This window comes from Staurois parvus, unplaced genomic scaffold, assembly GCF_062004578.1.
Source record: "Staurois parvus isolate SC_StPar_1 unplaced genomic scaffold, SC_StPar_1.0 ptg001062l, whole genome shotgun sequence".
NCBI lineage: Eukaryota > Metazoa > Chordata > Amphibia > Anura > Ranidae > Staurois > Staurois parvus.
In genome coordinates this window covers 1,198,113-1,223,528 of record NW_028318858.1, presented here as the reverse complement: position 1 = coordinate 1,223,528, position 25,416 = coordinate 1,198,113, and the positions used below count along the sequence as shown (strand labels likewise).

At 41.8% G+C, this 25,416-nt stretch overlaps 1 protein-coding gene across 1 annotated transcript; it reads left to right on the top strand.

The window, feature by feature from the left end:
* The first annotated feature begins 66 nt into the window (after positions 1 to 66).
* SLC25A32 (solute carrier family 25 member 32) lies at positions 67 to 25,416 on the top strand. Its single transcript, XM_089658294.1, has 7 exons — positions 67 to 354; positions 12,749 to 12,899; positions 14,272 to 14,357; positions 17,170 to 17,330; positions 18,618 to 18,731; positions 21,684 to 21,829; positions 24,722 to 25,416. Exons 1-7 carry the CDS (start codon positions 186 to 188, stop codon positions 24,855 to 24,857), a joined length of 963 nt encoding a protein of 320 aa, XP_089514420.1. The 5' UTR covers positions 67 to 185; the 3' UTR covers positions 24,858 to 25,416.

The window sequence follows — 25,416 nt, the reverse complement described above, 5'->3', positions numbered from 1 at the left end:
TCAGGACAGCTGCTCCAAAGGGAACTAAGGGTGACGTAAGAAGACAGTGTCTTCAGCCGCCATGTTTAGGAAGGGCAAGGTATGAAGCGACTAGCAGGGAGGGCAAAGTGGGCGGGTCTCAGGTTGGAGGTCACAGGGGACTGATGCAACGTGAGTAGCGGACTGCTAGTGTGATCGGCGTACACATGGCCGCCCCGATCGTCCCCGAGACACAGTCCGTCCGCACTGCAAGCTCTGAGATCACCCGCTTCTTCCGACATGTCAAGTACGAAAACCTGGCGGCCGGCCTGAGCGGAGGAGTCATCTCCACCCTGGTGCTGCACCCGCTGGACCTGGTGAAGATCCGATTCGCAGGTAACGAGCGCCGTCCAGAACTGGGTCCCCGACAGATCATCCCAGCACCGATCTGGCCATACACTATACAATTTCCTTTAGATTTACCTTCAACTATGTAGTGCAAGAGCCTAATTAATTGGATACAATTGACAGTGTTGTTTAGGTTTGACCTCATATTATATGGGTTTTGGTAAATCTAATGCAATTTTTGAAAGAAAATTGAATAATCTATGGCCAGCCTAAGGCGGACCATCCACCATACAATTGCATTTATATTTCCCATCGACCGAATGGTGCCGGCTAGATGACACTCTCTTGCTGTCAGAGCCGGGTTCGCATTTTTGCACACTTTAAAAAAAATCATCTTAGACCTGAAAATGATGCAAACCCCCCAAACATTAGATCGTTTCTGAAATCCGAGACCCCGGAGAATAAAATGGAGGATGTTTCAGTTTTTTATGTCGCATGAAAAGACCGAAACGGTTTAGGAAATTCACATTTTCAGTAGAAGAATACTCTAAGACCCCCAGCAAATCGCATGTCAAGTCGCACCCTGTTGTCTGCAATTACAGCGGTCATTTCGGTGCGGTTCTGGCTTGGTTGGATCTGCATCGACTTCTAAGGTGGTACATGTACTACTTTTAGTGCGATTGGCATAGACTTCTGTGTCAGATATCTTACAAATCGTACCTCACGGCATGATATCCGACTTTGATATCACGTGACTTCATTGTAAGTCGCACTATTTCAAAGTCGGGATCGGTGTGACCGAGGTGTATGGGTAGGTTCACACCTATGCAGGTTGTGTTTGTTCCGTTTCTGCAGTGATTCTTGTGGTACATTTTGCGTTTTTGCACTTGTGCTTTTTGATGCATTTTGCTTTTTTCTTCTTGTTCCTAGGCAGATTAAAACGCAGCACTACATGCTTTTCTGCAGCGTCTCCATTGAAGTCTATAGAACCAAAAACGCAACATTTTGCATTTAAAAAAAGTCCCTGACCCTTTCCATGAGTCCCATAGGAACTCATGTTAAATGGACTTTGCTGCATTTCTGCAAAACACTGCGGAAAATGCTTAGGTGTGAACCTAGACTAAGGCTCCATGAACACTAGCATTTTTGTTGACAGCATTTTTTTTTTTTTTTTGCTCCTCGAAGCTAAGTCGTGTCCTCCTATGTGTCCGTACACACTGGTTTAGGTTAGTAGTGTTTTTTTTCAAGCTTCAGCTTTTAGGAGCAGAAAAAAAATTGTTTCTGTTGAGTTTTTTTGGAGCGTTTTTTCCAGCAGAAAAAAAATGCTATAAGCAACTAACACCTTTTTTTGTAGCTTTTGTTTTTCCCTACTTGTATTGTAAAAATGCTACTAAAAAATGCTGTTACCAGCGAATTTTTTTTTTTTTTTTTTTTTTTTAAGCTTAAAAAAAAACTTGTGCATGGAGCCTTAAAATCGTTTTAAACCCTCTCATATGCCCAGTGAAGTGACTGGCCTCAGGTGATACACAGAGATGAAACAAATCCTCCTACATACGTTGTACCTGTTTATCTGTAGTCTTCTTCATCTGTTCAATGTGCAGAATTTATAAAGCATGTCTGAGCTGTCAGAAAAAAAGGGCTGAGAGCTGAAGTTACACTCTGTAGAACTCAGGAGAGTTGATTGGAGAGAAGGGACACGCCCCCTCCTCACAGGAACAGATCTGAGGCTGTCAATCTGCAGGAGATCCCTCCACTGTCACCTTTTTTCTCTTGGTGTCAGGAAAACTTGTCAGAAGTGATTCATTATGATAGCAGAGGAACGAAGCAGACAGAAATTACACTTAGTGTTCCTAATAGAGACAAACGCACACTATAGAGGGATATGCTTTGTTCATATTTCACGTCTGAGGTTTACAACCACTTTAAGCCCTGGTGCACACTAATGCGGGGCGGCACATCGCATGTGATTGGTCTAGGAACCGTACCGCATTCCTGTGCATATCACATGCAATGTCTGCGTGGGGCGATTTGAGCCATAAATTTTGTATGGCTCCAATCTTATATCCTCCTCAAAAACGGCGTCCATGCGATCTGGTGCTGGTGTCAATGTTAAATTAACAACACCCCGAAACAGATTGCAAAACGCAGTGCGATTACTAGAATTCGCATCGCATGGTGTGAACATCCATGGGATGCGAATCGGGTGCAGGGAAAAAAAAAAGGTCCTGCACCATGCGATGCGAATTCTGGTGATCGCAGTTCATTTTGTGATTTGTTTCAGGGCGTACCGGATCATATGGACGCCGTGTGATTGCAGTGCGGGAAACGCACAGGATTCACTGAGTTTCCCACACTGCATTAGTGTGAACCAGGGCTAAAGACGATCTTCATCCCCCCCTGTCGCGCTTTAACAATTGCACGGTCATGCAACACTGTACCTATATGACATTTTTAGCCTTTTTTTTTTTTTTTTAGACAGTGTTTTTTTGCTGGTATTTAATCACCACTGGGTTTTTATAATTTTTTTATTAACAAATGAAAAAAACACTGAACATTTTGAAAAAAAAACACTTTTTGTTCATTTTCTGTTAAAAAGTTTTTGCAAATCAGTAACTTTCTGCATTTCACTGATTAGCACTGATGAGGCTGCACTGATGGACACTGATAAGCTGAACTGATGGAAACTTATGTGCATTGATGATCAGGCGCTGGTGGGCACTGCTGGGCTGCGCTGGTGGGCACTGCTGGGCTGTGTCGTTGGGCATTGATGATGAGGCACTGATGGGCATTGATGATGAGGCACTGATAATCAGGGCACTGATGACCTTCCCTTGCTTTATTCAAAATGGAAAACAAAAAAGTTTTGCCTAAAGTTCTACTTTAACTTGTTGCCTCCCATGTAATGCATATGTCTATCAGCAAAGAGGGTGGGCTTTACCGCCCCCCACACCCCATCTATGCGCCCCTGGAGGAAGGTGCTTCTGTGCTGAGAACGTGTTCCCTGAGTGCACCTGGGAGAGTGACCGAGCTGTCAAAGTCCACTTCCAGTTTCTAGTAACGATGGGGAGCCGACAGCATTAATTTTGATTGATCATGTGACCACTGTGACAGCCAATAGCAGAGGCCACGTGATCAAGCTGATCAACCCCCCAACATTATTGGGTCACTGGGGCTGGGTGGGTACGGGTTACAGGAGAATCAGATTGCATACTGCATAGCCAGTCTTTAACCCCTTGCCTACAGGGCACTTATACCCCCTTCCTGCCCAGGCCAATTTTCAGCTTTCAGCGCTGTCACACTTTGAATGACAATTGCGCGGTTATGCAACACTGTACCCATATGACATATTTATAATTTTTTTGTGACAGATAGAGCTTTATTTTGGTGGCATTTAATCACCTATGGGTTTTTTATTTTTTGCTAAATAAACCAAAAACAAGATTTTTTCTAAGTTCCTCTTATAAAATTTTGTAAAGTGATTTTTCTCTTTCACTGATGTGTGCTAATGAGGCTGCAGTAACCAATTACCGTGCTGTGTGCCCCCGGGGGTGCGCACGCATGGTTAGTGTGGGAGGACGTCGTATGAACAAGAGAACAGCCTTGCGCCCAACATTTCCTTATATGGTGGGCGGGAGGCGGTTAAGGAGATTGTACAATCTGATTGTATAGTGTATGGTCACCTTTACGCAATGGGTATTATGTATCGCAGGACTGCTGACCCCCCCATAGAAATACCTTTATAGCTTGTCCTGTGAGTGGTAGCTGTCACATCATTCTACATAATTTCCTACATACAGCTGCGAGAGGTAATACTCAGTTTTTACACCTTTATGGGGTGTAGATGATGTTTATGGATATTGCAATAGAAGAATAGAAGGGGAATTTAGATGGCTTGCTGTGGACCGTACAGCCTAAGTGACCCCACATATACCTGTACAATGATGGGACACTATGGATTGCTGTATATACAGTGAGACCACCCAGGTTTAGTAGCGGTGAGCCGTCTGTGATCTGAATACTTCGACTGCAAAGCCTGCATATCCTGGGCATGATTAAACATTACCCTGAGCGTTCCTGCGTCATGTAATCAGTGAGCAGTGACAGCTGGCCGTCCCCACAGTCCATGCAGGATCATAAGGAAGCTACGTTGGACAAGACTCCTCTGAATTCACAGAAACAGGTATTCACTTTGGGGTCAATTCACGAAAGGATTTCACACGTGATATGAAGGTCACATGACCCCATTTTCAGAAATATTGCATGAGATAAGGGTCAATTCCTTAAAGTAAAATATCGATTGTGGGGTAAATACCGCCGAAAAAAGAAGAGATAAATCATTAACCAGTTGCTGACCGCTCATTCCCTACAGCACAAGTTAGTTAGCAGGTCCTGGTCAATGATTTATGGCCCGGACCTGCTGTTTGGCTTTGTGAATGGCAGTACAGAGCCCTGTGTATACTAATAACACACAGCACACACTGTACACAGAACAGACATGTGACTGCAAGAAAAAAACTCTTGCATCTAAAAGCAGCACACATTACACATTAAGCACACAGTTAACCCCTTGATCACCCCTAGATGTTAAATCCTTCCCAGCCTGTGGCATTAGTACAGTGACAGTGTATATTAGTAGCACTGATCACTGTATTAGTGTCACTATTGATGTCAATGTCGCTTAGTGCCAGATTGCCTGCCGCACTATCACAGTCCTGCTATAAGTCGCTGATCACTGCCATTACTAGTATTAAAAAAAAAAAATTCCAGTATTTATAACATAGTTTTTAGATGCTATAACTTTCACACAAACCAGTCAATATACAGTTGTGCTCAAAAGATGTCCAAGGCCTTGAATATGCCAATCAGTACTGTTAAATCACGTATTAAGAAGTGGAGCGTTCGGGGATCTCTTAATACCAAGCCAAGGTCAGGTAGACCAAGAAAGATTGCAGCCATAACTGACAGAAGAATTGTCCGGGATTCAAAGAAAAACCCACAGGCAACCTCAAAAGAAATACAGGCTGCTCTGGAAAAAGATGGTGTGGTTGTTTTTAAAGAGTACAATACGGTGATACTTGAACAAAAATGAGCGGTTTGGTCGAGGTGCCAGAAAGAAGCTTTTACTGCACCAATGCCACAAAAAAGCCTGGTTACAATATGCCTGACAACACCTTGACATGCCTAACCACTGTTTTATTTCCAGAGCAGCCTGTATTTTTCTTGTGGTTACCTATAGGTTTTTCTTTGTATCCCGAACAATTCTTCTGGCAGTTGTATGCAATCTTTTTTGGTCTGCCTATACTTACCTTGGTATCAAGAGGTCCCTGAATTTTCTACTTCTTAGTGGAAGTGATGACTGGCATATTCAAGGCTTTGGACATCTTTTTATGTCCTTTTCCATCTTTATAAAGTTCCATTACCTTGTTGTGCAGGACTTTTGACAGTTCTTTTCTGATCCCCATGTCCCAGTATCTAGCCTAGTCAGTGCTTCCACGTAAGAGCTAATAAACTCATTGACTATTTATACACTGACACTAATTGCAATTTAAAAAGCCACAGATGTGGGACATTAACCTCTAATTGGCATTTTAACCCGTGTGTCACCTTGTGTGTCTGTACCAAGGCCAAACTTTCCAGGGTATGTAAACTTTTGATCATGGCCATTTGGGTGATTTCTGTTATGATTTAAAAAACAACTATTTGATAATAAATGGATCATCATCCTTCAATAAAAGAGTATTTTTTGGCATGATCAGTCATATTTTCAATATCAATGCCAAAATTTTGCAATTTCTGCCAGGGTATGCAAACTTTTGAGCACAACTATATACTTATTGGGATGTTTTTTTTTAACAAAGACATGTAGCACAATACTTGGCATAAATATATGAACTAGGCCCCAGTCCCCCCTCCTTTCCTAAGATGAACCCCTACAATGCTGACTTACCTCCTGTAATGCAATGCTGGATGCAATAATTAAAAGTAAGTCATATACACATATACACAGGTACGTTTGACTAGCATTTACACCGTTAATTATTCTAAGCATTTGAAAGACCCTCTACCAAATGAATACCTGCCCTGGCACATCATAGCATTCACTCAGTACTCCAAGAAATAACAGAACCAAACTGCAATTTTCTTGCACTGTCAAAAACTTTTTAATCACATGACACACAGAAGGATATATCTTAGTCATCACAATCTGCATAATAACATTACAGCATGAAATAGATACATCTTTTGACAGCGTCACAGCATAGAATTAATACATTACCAAAGCTATGGGAAGACGGGAAGGAACAGACCCCATTGGAACCATAATGCACAGGGGGTCACGGGGAAAACGCCATAAATGCAACCAATCAATGAGCCCATATAGCCTTGGCAAGAGTCCCAGTGTCAGAGTTTCCTCAACTGCATAGGAAAGCTCCCCACCTTTGAACCCTTTTTCTGGCAGCTTTCCCAAAGTGGGCGGGCGCCACACCCACTCTAGGAGGAGCTAGCTGAAAGGTTCCCTGAGGATAAGAGAGTCACACCAGGCCACTATATTGAACAAAATACGTTATCTAAGAATATCACACTTTTGCTTCATATCAGCTTGTTATCTACTCTAAACTTAAAGATTTCTAACTTCTGAAACAATAAACATCTTTAATTGCACAAACAAGTTCTTATCTAATTGAAGCAGTCTAATGTAACATTTCTAGATGTCATAAACACGGATAATCCCACAAACAAGTTTTTATCTGCTTTAAGCAGTCTGTCTTGTGATTTGATGGTGACTCTGTTCCTTTAGCCTAGAGAAATGACATCAGTCACTTCTCCTGCTCCTGGCATCTGGGCAACAATACTTTATTGTAAAAATTACCCAAGAAACAAAGGGTCCAAGGCCAACACATTTCATAGGCATTACACCTCCTGTGTCTGCAACAGCCCCCTATGTTGTTTACATCTTGCGTGGTCATGAAACATTGGTACCCATATGTTATTTTTATTATTTTTTCCGCACACATAGCGCTTTCTTTTGGTGGTATTTAATCGCCACTGGGTTTTTCATTTATTGCACTATAAACAAAAAAACAGCAAAACATTTTGAAAAAAGAGTTTTTTGTTTCTTTTATAAAATTTTGCAAACAGGTAATTTTTCCGCTTCACTGATGTGCGTTGATGAGGCAGCATTGGTGAGGCGGCACTGATAGGCGGCACTGATGGGCATTGAGGAGGCACTGATGATGCTGCACTGATATGCAGCAAAGATGGGCACTGACTGACAGCACTAATGGACGCAACTGTTGGGCGGCACTGGTGGACACTGATGGATGGCACTGCTGGGCAGCACTGATGATCAGGGTACTCAGTGCAGATGTCCTCTGTGACATTTGCCGGTGATCGGCAGTACTTTCCTCACGCTGGGACAGCATAAGGAAAAGTGTAGCTGATAACTGGCAACTGTATTTACGTTGTGATCTGGACACAGCTCATCACGTGGTAAATGGCCACTGAGATAGGCCTTTGACCTAGTCATGTGATCAGCTGTGTCTGTAGGACACAGCAATCACTGACAGCGCCGAGTGTGCGCCGCTGGGTTCGCGTTCTGGAAGGATGTCATATGACGCCCTTCTAGAACTGGACAACTGCGCTGTAGCTGTCATTCGGTTATAGCGTGGTTGTAAAGTGGTTAAAAAGCACTAGTCCATCTAGTTCAACCAATTTAAAAAACACACAAATTGAACACCTCCATATACACAATCCTATACCCACAGTCATTCCTGTGGAAGACAAAAAAAAACCCCCAGCAAAGCCTGATCAATTTTACTCCTGCAGGGGACAAAAAGTCTTCCTGATCCCCCCGGAGGCAATTGGTGTTATCCCACAGTTTCTGCATTCTGCTGCAGGCCCCCCCCCCTTTTTTTTTTTTTTTTTTTCTTTTTCTTAATTGAGGACGTGTATTCTAGTGCATTATTGATTATTTTTGCCCAGTTCCTTACAGAAAAAAATGCAACATGTTCTACTGTTGTTGACTGCACTGATGTGAACTAGGGCCATTGGATTCCATGGTAAACGCTGTCCATGCATTTTTAATGCAGAATAATAATGCACTGAAGCGCATCTGGTGTGAACTAGCCTTAAAAATTAATATCCAGTTATAGTTTGTGCATTTAGAAAAGAATCCAGGCCTTTTTTTAAAAAAAAATAATCTACTGAACTAGCCAGAATCAACTCTTAAGGGATTCTATTCCACATTTCCACAGCTCTTACAGTGAAAAAGCCTTTCCGTATGTGAAGATTAATCTCTTTCCCTTGATTCTTCCTTTAAAGCAGGTTAAGAAGGACTTGGGTGCATTTATATGATCAAAAACTGTTTGGCCTTGAAACAGACACCCTAGGTGACACTCACTGGTTCAAATGGCAATTAAAGGTTTATTTCCCACATCTGTGGCTTTTTAAATTGCAATTAGTGTCTGTATAAATTAGCTCTCGTGGGAGCACTGAACAGGCTAGATACTGAGCCATAGGGAACAGAAAAGCACTGTCAAAAGACCTGCTTAACAAGGTAATGAAACTTTATAAAGATGGAAAAGGTTATAAAAGATATCCAAAGCCTTGAATATGCCAGTCAGCACTTTTCAATCACTTATAAAGAAGTGGAAAATTTGGGGATCTCTTGATACCAAGCTAAGGTCCAGTAGACCAAGAAAGATTGCAGCATGAGTGTGGACGCTACTCGACTGCTCGTGGAATCCTAGAGTAAGATCAAGCCCCTATAATTTTCCCGCTGCTCAAGGTAGAGAGAGTCCCAATCTCCAAGCACAACTCCTATAGGTACTAGCCCAGTTCGTGTGCTGCATAGATGAGAACAAAGGACGTCCGATCAGCTGTACTCCAAACAATCCACTTTATTGAACCAAGATAAAACCAATACAGTGGTGGACTGGAAGGTAAACAAGTTTCACGCTAAAGACAGCACTTTTTCATTACCTAAGATCAAGCCCTCCCCCCCAGTGGGCGGGGCAAAACTCATCAGAGGGCGTGGCTGGAGTTTTGGCTGAGGCCATCTTACTCTAGGATTCCATGAGTGGTTGGAGCGGCGTCCACACTCATGCAGGATTCTGAAGACTGGACCTATTTGAGGACACTGCTCCCCCTTTTATGCCGGTGAGTTGACATCTCTATGTTGCAGCTTGGAGCAGTGCCAGCACCCCATGTATACTGGCCAAGAAAGATTGCAGCCACAACTGCCAGAAGCATTGTTTGAGGTAAAAAGTAAAACCCACAGATAACCTCAGGAGAAATATGGGATGCTCTTGAAAAAGAGAGTGTGGTTTCAAACAGCAAAGTACAAAGATACTTGAACAAAAATGAGCTGCATGGTGGAGTGGCCAGAAAGAAGCCTTTACTGTGCCAATGCCATAAAAAAGCCCTGTTACAATATATGCAACAACACCTTGACACGCCTCACAGCTTCTGGCACACTGCAATCTGAAGTGGCAATACCAAAATAGAGCTTTATGGTCACAACCATAAGTGCTATGTTTGGAGAGGGGTTGCCAAGGTCTATAGCGACAAGAATACCATCCTAACTGTGAAGCATGGTGGTGGCTTACTGATGATTTGTGGGAGTTTGAGCCGTAAAGGCATAAGGAATCTTGTGAAAATAGATGGCAAGATCAATTCAGCATGTTATCAGAAACTACTGGCAGACAATTTGCATTCTTCTGATTGAAAGCTGCGCATGGGACACTCCTTGGACTTTGCAGCATGACAGTGACCCTAAGCACGAGGCCAAGTTGACCCTCAGTGGTTACAGCAGAAAAAGCTCAAGGTTCTGGAGTGGCCATCACAGTCTCCTGACCTTAATATCATCAAGCCACTCTGGGGAGATCTCAAATATGCGGTTGATGCAAAATGACCAAAGACTTTGTATAACCTGGAGACATTTTGCAAGATGAATGGGCAGCTCTACCACCTGCAAGAATTCGGGACCTCCTAGACTACTACAGAAGACTGCATGCTGTCATTGATGCTAAAGGGGGCAATACGCAGTACTAAAAACTTAGGGGATGCAGACTTTTGGACAGGGGTAATTTCATTTGTTTACTTGTTGCCATGTTTTGTTTTATGATTGTGCCATTCTGTTATGACCTACAGTTCTATATGAATCCCATAAGTAAAAGAAATGTGTTTTGCCTGCTCACTCATGTTTTCTTTAAAAATGGTACATTCTGTATATTACCAATTCTCCAAGGTATGCAAACATTTGGGCACATGCCCCTGCTGACGTCACGTATGACGAAACATGTAGGGTGGAGCCATGCACACGCTACCACGAATGCACGACCGGCCGGCAGCCATTTTGGATGTTGGAAGAATAGATTTTTTGCTTTTACTTGCTTATTTATTTCCACATTCATGTGAGTGTTACCATTTTTCAAATAAACATTGTTCTATTGGTTTTACACTATGTGGAGCATTCTTCTCTTGCATGTCTTCTAATACCTATTTGGTTCCCATCCAGAGTGGTTTAGCTACCCTATTTAAGATCATTGCTTGGAGGCAGGGTGGATAAAAATCAATGATTTTTTTTTAAAAATCTGATTTTTTTTTTTATTTAAATCGGATTTTTTTAAATTTAAATCGGATTTTTTTTGAATAAAATGCTTTTTGAGGAAAATATATTACCATCCAAAGGTTATTCCATCATGAAATAAAGATTAGTTTTTTAATTATGTAGAATAAGGCTGTATATGTTTAATTTTTTTGGTAAATAAATTCCATGAATCCATTCACAATGTCATGCTCTTCCAGAGGTTTTTGTAAGATTATTGGGCAGTTTCTCTGCCTACAAGTTATTATCACAGATGCTCGGTTTACTTTTGCAGTTCTCAAAACTGAATTTGACTCAGCGGAGATCACATGCCTCTTCTTCACAGCAAAAATGTTATAACATGAACAGAGTTAAGAAAAAGACCTTAATCCTAACTTCTACAAACCTATGAATACAGAATCAACCCCTTCAGTGCGAAGTTTCAAGAAGTTCAGTGAATAGAATAGAAACAATATTTTTCTGATTGGAGTGGAATAGATCTGCACAAGAAGAAAGTGAAACTGAGTGTGAGGAGGAAGGGGCTGACAGTCTACGTTTCTTAAAATATATATATTTTGTTTAGCCAAATTAGTTAACAAACATGGATGTTTGTTTAAGCAAATAACATATGCTGGAATGGTATTGTTTCAGTTGAATAAACTATTTAAATTGTTATTAAGGTAATTATTATTTTTCTCCTTCCTAAATACAACAGAAAAGTTGTCCAAATATGAATGATTAACCTATTAAACTGGGGATAAAAAAACTAATATGAAAAGTTGTTATTCTAAAAATCTTCATCTACTTGCATATTAAAGTTATACCAGCAAGAATTAGTCTTTATGTAGAAAACTAGGATTTAAATAAAGCCTTACTGACTAGTGATTTAAATCAGTTTGATTTAAATCAAATCCACCCTGCTTGGAGGATCTTTGGCGTTTCTCCCTTGGGGATCCAGAGGAGTGTCTGGCTTTCCAGTTTTTTAGGTTATCATACAGCAAAGCTTGATTGACCACTCTTAACGGGAGTCATATCACTGGTAAGCCTTTTATGTGAGTGGTTGGTGACACATCAACTATCCTTGGATTTTCCTGTTCATCGTGGCATTTGGGGACTTTCCTTTATTTTTGACAACTCTAGATGGACATTTCCTTTTAATGATTTATTATTATAATTTTGTCTCACCAATTGCTTTTTGTTAAGCGCTGCACTTTATATGTATACTTTTATATTGCCTGGTACCGGGGTGTAGTGTTCAGCTGCTATATATTTGCACTCTCAGTTTTATCTTTTAGCGCTGATATATATATATTTTGATTTGAGCACAACTGTATACACAGGTTTCACAGAAGACATATTGGGGGAATTCAGAAAAGCTGCTGTCCCAATTTTCTGGCTTTAATTCTTCTTGTTAATGTATTGCGCCAAATTCATGAAGCATCTGCGACACTTTCTGTTCCGGCAGCTACCCGTGTACCAGATCCATGTAGTTCCCAAATCCACCACTCTTACTTTGTAGTGCAATGAATGTGCCAAATTCAAAGTAAAATGACAACAGTTTGGTTCTAATGAAAGTTGAGCGAATTAAAACCAATTGTCTTGGTGTACAGAAACCCTGGTGCAGACAGATTTTGCAAAAGCATCTCGCGTGCATTCTAGAATCGGCGCAGCGTGTGCCCAGTTCAAGTACACGTTCTAGACAGGTACATGAATTTGGTGCACGCTGCGCCGCTTTTAAATTGTGCACTTTTGCTAAATCTGCCTGTACCAGTCTTTATAAATTTCAAGACTTTTGTGTTGTGTGAGTTTATTATACTAAAGTTTGCGTTTCTTTTGTTTTTATGTCTTTTCCAGTCAGCGATGGATTGGAGCTCCGACCCAAATACAACGGCATACTGCACTGCATGTCCACTGTGTGGAAACAGGAAGGTGTACGCGGCCTCTATCAGGGGGTGACCCCTAATATGTGGGGAGCCGGGGCCTCTTGGGGCCTTTACTTTTTCATGTGAGTATTTATTGATTCAGTGCAGTATTAGAATTATATTATAACATACCACCTTCTGTAGGTAGATTTTCCAGTAGTCTGTAACCCTTGTGCTGCACAGTGGCTTAGTGGTTAGCACTTCTGCCTTGCCGTAATTGGGTCATGGGTTCGATTCCCAACCATGGAGCCTCCTGCATGGAGTTTGCATGTTCTCCCTGTGTTTGCGTGGGTTTCCTCCGGGTACTCTGGTTTCCCCCACACTCCAAAGATATGCTGGTAGGTTTATTGGCTCCTGTCTAAATTGTCCTAGTTTCATCCCTGGCCATGCGGGATTTCCTGCATGGTAGGGGAAAGACCTGGCAACATACCCTGTAAAATAATTGCTAAGAGAATTCATGGAAAGAGTCGCTTACGAGTGACGGTCAATGCAATCGCCAAGGGTCGGATACGACTGAATGGATAGATCGATGGGTAACCCTTGTCATTTGTAGCGAAGCCCAGCAAGGAGGGGGTCCAGTTTACTTTTTTGTTGACTCTGTGACTCCCCTGTTTTACACTGACCTATACCTTCTAAAAAGAGAGCTTTACTCCAAAGGTATCCTAAACCCGTAGGCCGGCTCAAACCATTAAACTTACAGGAACCCACGGTGTGTACCTTGCCATTCACATGCGATCCGGGTGCAGTGCGATTTCAGCCCAGTTATTTGACTGAAATTGTGCCAGACTGCAGCAATAGTAGTGTATGCACTACTTCAAAAACACAGAGCAACCGGATCGCATGGTACTACTGTACTATGAGACCCAGTGCAGGCAATCGCACCTCATTTACGATGTCTGTAAGTTAATGCTGACACCCATTGTAGATCAAAGTTGCAAGGATGAGAAACAGAGCGATCGTTCCCTCTGTACAGATCTCTGTGTTGATTGTCAACACAGAGCTGTGGGCTGTGATTATACACAGCCGATCAGTAGGTCCCTTCTGGGAATCATTGGCCGGGACTTGCTGACAGGCTTCCACTGTGTAGATGCATGTTCCCTAAACCTGGAGTCAGGTAGCGACATACGGGTACGTCGCTTTGCCTATGTGGGATGCCTATCCGCAGTACATTGTGGGTGGTCTGCAAGTGGCTAAGGAAGGCTGAAAGTTGTTACCGCTGTCTGTGGCCCTGTTGGCTAGATGTCCTAGTACTCCATGTTTATTTGATGAGTGTCAGGATAGGAAGTAGGGGAATATCTCAAATAGATCTAGCTTTAACGTTCATATACTCCCAGTATTTCTATAGTGCTGACATATTACTCAGACCCATTCAGGTCAGTCCCTGGTTTGGAGTGATTGCAGCAGGAAGATCTTCTTACTGTACTCTGATTAATGCATTATTGATTTGTCTTGCAGCTATGGTGCAATCAAAGCATACAAAAAGGAGGGGAGAGCCGAAGACTTGACTGCTACCGAGCACCTCCTGTCAGCAGCTGGAGCAGGTAAGTAGCTGTTGGCACTGATGAAATTTGTAGGATTGGGCTCTGACAGAATTATGTATGAAAGGTATTCCTTTCTGTTTGTTAAAATAGTGCTGTCAAAGAAACTTGATAGAAATATGCAGAATGCATAAAAATCTTCAAGTGGAACTACGTTGCATCTGAGCACCACAAACCAAAAATTCATTTTTAATATTCAAAGCAAAGTCCCTATCCATTTCTGTGTCCATGATTTTATTTTGCAGAAAAATCACTTTGAAACCCCCTAGTATTTTTGGCCGTGGCCATCTTGAGTAAGGGCAGATGATTCATGTAGCATTTTATTTTCTGAAGTTCATCCATCCTCTGCTAAGTCATGCAGACAGGATTGTATGCTTAGCTGAGAAAACCCGGCCTCCTCTCCTGAAGACTCCTGGGATGTATGACATCATTTGCCTAGGCCTGGAAACCAGGAAGTAACCAAATGAATGTACAAATGAGTGTAAAACAAGTAAATATGATACACTTTCGTATTTATTTATTAATAAGGAGCAGCATAAGGAATATAAATAGTCAATGCTGATTGTTTAAAGGATAATTTCACCTTTTGGACAAAAATAATAAATGCACATTTTTTTGAGGTAAAAAAAATGTGCATTTATTATTTTTGTCCAAAGGAGCCTGGAAATCATTGTGCCAGTGATCAGTAGATCGCTGATTCCACGTAGGTCTCCTGCAGACCTAACAGTGTATCTGCTTGCCGGGCACTCCATAGCACTGCAGGAGTTCATTGAAAGCTACTATCTATCTAAAGTGTACTATCTATCAGAGGGAGGGGGTGTGGTGGGCGCAGCTTCGGTGTTACATGATCCATCCTAAAAATGGGTGGAACATATAACATGTTCCCAAAGGTGACCTTGTGCTTTAACCGCTTCCCATCCACCCTATAGCAGACGTACTGCTACAGGGCGGCACAGGTGCGCAAAATGACGTATAAATATGTGATTTTGCTCTTCCGGGTAGGGAGTGTGCACGAGTCACGTGTGTGCACGTCCTACCCGCGACGCCATTTGCGGTCTCAGCTGTCAATCACTGGGTCCAGGCCGGTGATTACTCGCTGGCGACAGGTGATTGCCAAGCATCTCCAATGGAGGGGGTAGAACTGTTTTTAAACAAAGCAGTTCTATCCCCTGTCAACTCCTGTACACTACTTTGCATGGCTGTGCGTACCACAGCCATGCATAGCAGTGTGCTTACAGTGAAGCACAAACACAGGACACAGTGTAAAACGGCACACAGTTAACCCCTTGATCGCCCCACATGTTAACCCCTTCCTGCCCAGTGCCATTAGTACAGTGTCAGTGCTTTTTATTATCACTGATCTGTGTATTGGTGTCACTGGGGATTTCAGTGACACCAAGTCAGTTCCCCTCAGTGTCATAATGCCTGCTGTAGTCCCGCTATAAGTCGCTGATCGCCACCATTACTAGTAAAAATAATTAAAAAAAAAAAAATTCCAGTATTTATACCGCTATTTATAGACACTACAACTTTAAAATAAACCAATTGACATGTATTGGGATTTTTTTTTTTTCAGCAACGACATGTAGCAGAATACATTTTGGCCTAAATTTATGACTAAATTTGATATTTTTAATTTTTCTTACTGGACATGTTTAATAGGAACAAGTAAAAAATACAGTTTGTTTTTTTTTTTCTCAAAATTCTCTTTTTTTTTTTTTTTTTTTATAGCGCAAAAAATAAAAACCGCACAGGCGATCAAATTGCACCCAAGGAAAGCTCTATTTGTGGGAAAAAAGGACGTAAATTTAATTTGGGTGCTGCGTTGCATGACCATGCAATTGTCAGTTAAAGTAACGCAGCCCCATTACACAAAATATGGCCTGATCAGGAAGGGGGGTAAATCCTCAGGAGGGCAAGTGGTTAAGTTCCACTTTGATTTTACAAATAAAGTTTTAATACAGGGTGCACCCATAGCATGGTATTTACCAAGCATTATATGTGTTTTTTAGTTTTTTTTTTAAAGAGCACAGTGGTAGATGTTTGCCTTTAGCCTTACTCTGCTTGAAACTTTGTATGGAGCTCCAGCTGCTGGCTGAGCATGAGAATATAACGTATTGATATTTAATATTTCATGTTTACCTGACCAAAAATATAATCTTTTTTGATTCTTAATATGATAAAGATGATGTTACAAAAAGAACATCCTCTCCTTCTTTAGTTAAAGAGGCACTAAACCCTCCTACCCTTTACAGCCAGGAAGGCTGCCATCTTAGCCTCTGCTTGATCTACAGCTGCTATGGTGCTGCAAATATAATCAGTTATGACACCATTTGAAGGTTTAACAGTGCCGTTGAGAACACAAGCAAATGTGCAGGTTATCATGAACAGCATAGCTAATGCTGATGTGTCATATGTGAGATAACATAGTAGTCTATGGGGCTGAAATTTCACTGGAGTCATTGAAGGAACCTTTTCCTAAGATTCACTGTGCTGAGCCCTATTGATTAGGACAGGCACCACTGAAAATAAAGTGAAACTGTTACATTGATGGGTTTAATAGAGTTTTTCTGTTTTTGGTTTGTTTGGGGTTTTTTTGTTTTTTGTTTGTTTTTTTTTAACACAGTTGCCACAAATTCCTATCGCCAGTCAGTCATTCTAGGATAACTGTCTTACTGAAGTCAAGTCACATTATATGAATTATTAGACCTGCCTAATGCACTGTGTGCTACAGAGTAAGATGGCAGTGTAGTAAAGATATGGTAGGCCTTTGCTCATATCCTGTATGGGTAATACTGTTTATTTCTTTGTTTAGGTGCCCTAACTCTGTGTTTTACAAACCCAATATGGGTTACCAAGACTCGCCTTGTCCTTCAGTATGATGCTGGAGCTGACCCATCCAAACGCCAGTACAGAGGCATGTTCCAAGCCCTGGCCAAAATATACAGGCAAGAAGGAATCCCTGGACTTTACAAGGTAGTTTATTTAATGTGCATCATTTTACACAATGGAGTAGTATGGGAAATATAGATGAAGAGATGGCTGGACCAGTGTCAAAGGATACATTGTTATTATTCTTCAGCCTTCAGCCCTTTTCAGATCACTGTTCCTTAGTGTGTTCCCAAATTTCTCATCCTCTAAAGTGGAACCAAACTCTACAAAATACTCGGATCCACTTTCTAGAAATGCAGTGGTCCCATCCCTCGCTGGCTGTTGGCATTCTTCTCCCAGGTCCTAGTTTTTGGCTTTTTGATTGGCCAGTGGGGAATGATGTGATGTCGCACATGCACCTCTGATTCAGTAGTTTCAGCATTGCTGGAGTGTGCCAGCAATGGATACTGAGCTGCACATTCATTTGAAGACTGCAACCATACAGGTAAGTGTGTCTTATTGCAGACAAGACATAGCATATCTTTTGTGCCGTAAAGAAGTTGCCTGTTCACAATTTATTTAATGTTAGGTTAGTTCTGTTTCAATATTTCATAGCCAACTTGTAAGATGATCTTAGTCTTGGCCACCAAACTGACCAATGTGGATGTACAGTTAAAGGTCTCATGAGATTATCACTTTTTTTTGGGGGGGGGGGTTATGGGGAAATAAACTTACATTTTATTGGTCCCCTGGCCTCTAACAGTCATACACATGTGGAAGAATAAAAAATTAGAAACTTTTCTCTGCCATTGGCTGCTGCTGCTGTCAATTATAGAGAGAGAGGAGGAAGTGGGGGACAGGACTGAGCTGTGCTGTGTGTGGCTTTATAGACACACAGAGCCAGCTCAGGAGCGAGCATGCACGAGTACCCCCATAGCAAGCAGATTGCTATGGGGACACTTGGCGGGGGGGGGGGGAATGGTGGAACAAGGAGTGCTGGTAGGGGACCCAAAAAGAGCAGGACAAGGGCTTCTCTGTGCAGTGCCATTGCATAGAGCAGGTAAGTATGACATGTTTATTACTTTTAAAAAATATAAAAATGCACCTGTTACAATCACTTTGAACTGAAATTAATATATTACTTCCATATAAAGAAGAGTTAATCTCTTTATGCCCTGTAGATGGTATTATTATGTTCTCCCTATGATTGATGAAGGAAAAACTTTCCAAGTACATAATATAGCCTGATAGCAAACCGTGTTTTATGGAACAAGTTCTATTTACGTACTGCTGACACTGCTGGGGGTTACTTTATATTTTGTGGTGAATTATTTCCCATATAGATGTTCTTGTGTGCATTATTAATGGCTTCTGTCACTGACCTGTCTGCAGGGGTTTGTGCCTGGCCTTTTTGGAACGTCACATGGCGCCCTTCAATTTATGGCATATGAAGAACTGAAACTGGAATATAATAAGCACCTTAATCGCCCCAGTGATACAAAATTGGTAAGCTTGATAAGTATTGCTTTGTATTTCCATTTAACAAAAGGCCAAGACTAGATAAGTGATAATATACAGTATTCATTACATTATAATAACTCTGTGACACTGAAATACTTGAGGCCATGATATTTTCAGATGGTGTCAAACAATGGCAGCCCCCGTATTGATTTTAGTACTGCTATACTTTTTTTTTTTTTTTAAATACTTGGTTTAATTAACCGCTTTCGTGCTACAGGGCAGCACAAGTGTGCAAAATCACGTGTGTGTGTGTGTGTGTGCGTGCGTGCGTGCGTGCGCGCGTGCGTGCGTGCGTGCGTGCGTGCGCGCGTTTTAGCAGTTCCGGTTGAAGGGCGCGCCCTACCCACAGTGTAATTTGTGGCTTTGACTGTCAATCACCGGGTCCGGGCCAGTGATTTCCTGCTGGCACCCATCGATCTCCAAGGATTTCCGATGAGGGAGAGACCTGTATGTAAACAATACAGATCTCTCCCATGTCCGCTCCCACACACTGCTTTGTGTGGCTCTGCATAGCAGAGGCATACAAAGCAGTGTGCTTACAGTGAAACACACACATAGTCCCCATAGTAAAACACAGTTAACCCTTTGATCACCCCAGATGTTAACCCCCCCCCCCCTCCTGCTCAGTGACATTAGTACAGTGTCAGTGCTTTTTATTAGCACTGATCAGTATTGGTGTCACTGGGGATGTCAATGACACCAAGTCAGTTCCCCCCCGCTATAAGTCGCTGAGCGCCACCATTGCTAGCAAAAAACATTCCAGTATATATACCGCCATTTGTAGACGCTATAACTTTCACGTAAACCAATTTACACTTTTATTGGGATTTTTATTAGCAAAGACATGTCGCAGAATACATTTTGGCCTAAATTTATGATGAAATTTGTGGTTTTTACATTTTTTTACTGGACACGTTTAATAGCAAAAAGTCAAAAATTTAGTTTTTTTTTTTTTTTTCCTTCAAAATTGTTGGCCTTTTATTGTTTATAGTGTAAAAATTTGAAAACACACAGGTGATCAAATACCACCGAAATAAAGTTCTATTCGTGGGGGGGAAAAAGGACATAAGTTTCATTTGGGTGCAGCATTGCATGACCGCGTTGTCAGTTCAAATAACGTAGCGCTGTAATGCAAAAAATGGCCTGGTCAGGAAGGGGGGGTAAATCCTCAGGAGGGCAAGTGGTTAAAGTAAAGTAATGATCATAATACAATGGGTGTCATTACAACATCCATTCTAAGTAAATAAACTGTAAGATTTAAATAAGATGAATGTTGGAATAGTAACTCAGATGTGTAGGATAGACAATTTACCAATTTAATTTGACATTAAATGTTACATATACACAATGTTATGTCACATACTGTCGTGAAACTTACACAATAAAATATTTTTATAAAATATATTGTGCTTTTATTATCACTATTTATTTATTGCTACAAAGTAGCAATGGATAGAGGCAGGCATATCTGAATACTGAAGTTCAAGGTCACTAGTTTACGTAAATATTAATATTTAGCCACTCGACCCAAATCTTGTCAAATTTTAACAGGCAGCCCCTGGTTTTGTACATTAATTTAGATAGGCAATATTTGTTTGATTTCATTTTTATCCGGCGCTAATATTGATAGGGTCTGTGTGTATCCACTGGAGCACCACTGTTTCCTGGTGTAGTACAGAAGAATCCTTAAAATAGAAGTCTGTCCATACTTCTCCTGTGGATCACTGGAGTGCACTTAGTTCTGCATTCCTGTGACCCATATTCAGCCAACAGGGGGCTAAAGTCCGTAGTTGACTGATGTCACAGAGCCTGTCAGTAATGTCTGGATCCACCTAGATGCCTGACTGACAGCTGGCTCAGTCTCTCTGAATGCTTCTGCGAGCCTGAGCCAGCTGCTTCCACCCCATCTACAGCCTGGTGCTCCAGTGAGTGCTAGAGGGGCAGTCACCACTCTGTGCTTAGAGTGGACCTGAGAACTGAGCAATCTACTGTCTTTGATCACTCAGTTCTCAGTGAAGACCCAGTAGGGGACAGAATCAACATCAGATCGATTGCTGCATCTACCTAGGTTAGTATAAATTGTTTAATATATATTTTAAGAGTTGTTTCTGTGTGGTGCTAATAGCTAAATCTTCAAGAATACCCAATATACACCACTTGGGGTTACAAATATCGGGTAAATCAAAATGAAGGCAGTAATTTGGGACCAAAACGGTCTGATTTTGTCACAACTCCAGACTGCTATACTTTAAATGTGGCCTTATGTGACTCTAGAAAAAACTGTAGCTGCTGACTTATAAAAAAACAGCCACTCACCTGTCCCACGATCCCGTGTTGCCCCTGCCGTAGCCCGTTTCACTGGCCATCCTGTATTCCAGGTGCCGGCATCTTCATTGTGGGCACCCAGCTGTGACAGCTTGCGGCTTCACAGCCGGGTGCCCACTGCGCATGCGCGAGTAGCATTGCGCTTCCTGAATGGCCCCGTCATCTTCTGGGACCTGTCACATGTCCCACAGGACTTCAGGGAGGGAGGGTAGGAGCACAACTTCCGTTTCTGATCTCCTAGGCGATCGCAGCGGAAGTGGGAGCGGGTACCTGTCAAATTCGGGTACCCCCCCCCTCCCCCTCACCACTCCCCAAAGGTGCCAATCCTTAATGGGGAGCGGGGGACCAATTTTTAAAGCGGAACGTCCCCTTTTTCCACTTTAATGTTTTCATTGTGATTATTATGGTGGTTCAGCAGACCTCAGGAGATCTGTGTTGACATGAGTAAGCTCTATCGCAGAGTGGGAAGCCAAGGCAGGTTGTACTTGTGTTGACTTTTGTTGGTCACTCTTGTGTGTAAAGTTAATTGCAATGCATACGCATATAGCCAAATCTCTTCAATGGTCCAGAGCCATTTCTACAGAAGCTCATATACACTGCTTGTTCTTTCAGAATACTATGGAGTACATCACAATGGCGGCCTTGTCGAAGATTTTTGCAGTGTTAGCTACTTACCCCTACCAAGTTGTTCGAGCGCGTCTTCAAGATCAGCATAACCGTTATTCTGGGGTCACAGACGTAATTAGAAGGACATGGAGGTAAGAAAAAATGTTAAGAACAGTAAAGTATATAGATGTATAGAACCAGCAAACACAAATGCTCATGCACTTGGGGATGGACTCGATGCAGGCTACAACCACATTAAGAATGCCCTGGAACATGCACACCTTTCTGCCCTCAAATAGACCGGGGGAATCTAAATATACTGAATGAGGAAAGAACAAAGAGAAGGCGCACAGGCCTAGTGCATTACCATAAAAAATGTTTAACAAAAAATAAAGTAGGTGTTGTACTCACAAACGACAATAAAGTCAGAGCCTCATTGGCTCTGAGGAAGAGGCAAGTCCTCAAAACGTGTCAGCCTATTGGATGTCTACACACCCTATTGCGGACTGTTACTCAGCGCGGTGTTGACCCAGCTGTTCTTTATGATGTGCCTTGACTATATTGTCGTTTGTGAGTACAACACCTACTTTATTTTTTATTAAACATTTTTTATGGTAATATAGATGTATAGACCTTTGCTGTCTGCTATTGCTATAGAAAAAATATTCCCACTTTGATCAATTATACCCATCAATTGTAATAGAAATAGAGACCTACATGAGCCTACCCCAAGAGTTGGGGGATGGGTGGGCCTGACTGTCTTGTCTGTCTATTGTGTCATGTCAATCAAGGTTAAAACAATTTCACATCCATCCATAGATTATTTACTGGACACGGTCCCATTGATTATACTTGGAAAAATTTCAAGCAGACATAGCTAGGGGTGTGCTTCCAGACAGATAGCAAATGATGATTTGTACAGCACACTGCCAGAGGACAGGCTTTAGACTGGGGCTGCTTTATAAAGAAAATCTTAGGTGCAGGCATTGTTCAGTTATCTTAACAGCTAGAAGAGCTGGCTTCAAAATATAATATAATAGCCGCAGCAGGAGATTGGTCCATCTGGGTAGCATGGATTGAGGAATCTGTTACATTTGATATGTGTGTGGCCAATTAAAGCCCAACTCCACACATCTAAAAAGTATCCTCTGCAGTGGGGCTGTTACTTTTATTTCATCTTGCCTATGTTCTACTTTACCATTTATTGATCGTGCCTGTGCTGCTCCTCCTACAAGTAAACTGACCACCGTAGCGTGGCAGTTAGTCCATTTCGGCTGTGGTCAGTTTACGTCTTCTGTCATCCCGCTGAAGTTACAGGTGCGCTGTGCAAGAGCACAGCGCACCTGTATCTTCTGGAGTCGGTGCACAGCCATGCCCGTCCCTCCTGACTTAGGAAAAGGGGACATGAAATTTGCCGTCGGGTCTGTTTGTGTTCCATTGCCATGTAAACGCAGAAGCTCAGCAGCAACATAATTTCCTGTAATGACGTACATGCATCGCCACACTGGATATGCACATTGGCAGGTCCATGTATTGCTGTAAAAGCTATAGCGATTACATGACCTGCACATAGCAGCTGGAAAAAGAAATTTGATTTGTTCTTTTTTTAAAGCAAGCACACAGTGATGACAGCCGGTAACTTCTCCGCCTAAAATTGGTTTTACAATTACTAAGGTTTACAGCTACTTAAAGTGTTACTAAACCCACAACAGTAAAATCAGTCTGTATCTGCAGTAAAGCATGCTTGTTATACTCACTGTGGAACCTGAGGGGTTAATCCTCTGCATTGTGTAAAAATGCAGTTTGATCCTTTCTTCTCTGTTCCTCCCCTTTTTCAAGCGACCACCTCTATTCTCCAGACTGAACCATAGGCATGCACATGCTCAGTTTGGTGTGTATTGCTAGAGAGGTTTTGTTTTTCTTGGGAGAGTGCATGTGATCAGCACAGGGCCAATCAGCACTGTCCAGACAGAGGTCAGGGGATTTGCATCCTCCTAGTGCAGAAAGAAAACTCCTCCTACAAGCGCTAGCTAGTGCTCTCCTGGACACTGATAGAAGTCACAAGACTGCTCTAACTGCTGATGAGAAAAGGTATTTAGCAGTTTACATTTATTAAAATAATTGCATTTCCATGTTCTGTGTACTGTGGGAGATCAGATATAGTGAATGCACGGTCCGGGGTTTAGTAACACTTTAAATAGTTTTTTTTAGTTCACGGTAGAGAAGAAAAAGTCTTACTTGCCTAATCCTCCGCTTCCCGGCAGGCGGCATTCCCCCACAATCTAGTGGTGGATTGTCGCATGGCATCATCACATCCAGAGTAGGGATCTTGGTGTGGTTATATGAATATAAGGACCCTAGATTGCAGAAGATCTGGGTTATAGCTGCATGGAAAAGTGAGTATGAGGTAAGTAAATCCTTCCCCCCCCCCAGACCAAACGATCGTTAACCCTTGCAATACATGCACAGCCCTGTTGTAAGGGGTCATTTTTAGTTGCCCAGCATTGAACTTTTCACACCTGTGATATATTTAGCTGATTTTATATTGAAGCTCAGCCCTGATTCACATGGGTGGGACTTGTCATGCGATTTGACAGTTTCAAATCACATGACGAGTTGCACATAATTGTCCTCAATTTGTCGCTCAAATCCGAGCAACTTCGACTTAGTGGCGCCGCACCGATTTGAAACAACAGGTTCCAGCACTATTTTGCGAATTCAGGTGTGAGTTGCATAGACATCTGCATGAAGTGGCACAGATATCAGCCAAGTCACACCTGAAGTCTTACTGACATGCGGCTTTAAAATTGGATTCAGTGTGAACCAACAGTCAGTTTGACCGTAAAGTTTTCATCTGCTCTAAAATGCAAGAGCGGTGCCCTGCAATTAAAGTTCTAGCTGGCCGCCTTGTTTGACTGAGGACTGACATGTTCCCTTTAAAAGGTTTTGGTTTTACTGATTGTTTACGCTTGGTTGTGTAGCTGGAAAATGTTAGGTGTTAATGCAATGACTGACATCTTTCTTTTTTTAATTCTTTCCCAAAGGAGAGAAGGCATTCAAGGCTTCTATAAAGGCATGGTCCCCAATGTGATTCGAGTCACTCCCGCGTGCTGTATCACTTTTGTAGTCTATGAGAATGTCTCACATTTCCTACTAAATCTGCGGAAAGATCAGCAATAAGTGCTGAATTGGACTAATTTTGGGTCCCCCTGTGTGAAGGTTTTTGAATTAATAGAAGAGAAGACCCTGGAAAATGGACATAAAAAGTGAGAATAATACTGACCTTTATATAGGACTTTGCACCTCACGCTGTATACATGTGTCTATACAGTACTTGAAGTTGGGTTTCTTAGACCTTTTTTGCCTTTTCTTTCCAGTACTGGACGGAATTGCTGGCTGCCCAAGGAGGGATGGTTGGCCTACTGTTTTTACTGTGTATGGGCAATTTAAGAGAAGATTTCTATTTAATTTATTCTATTTTTGTAAACCTTTTTCTAGGTGTATATGTGAGTGAAAGGTGTTTATTACACCGGGGTATTGTTTTTATACAGATCAGATTGTTTTAATTTAGCTTTTTTATACAGTATACAAGTACTGTAGAAGGAGAATGTGAGGTTAGAGTTGTACCTCTAGGTAAGAGTAAAGGAACGTGAGTAAAGCCGATTGTTATGTTATAAGAAGGTTTGAGCCTGAACTGCTATAGTTAGCTAGAACAATTAAATTTGAATTTTTTTTTAAA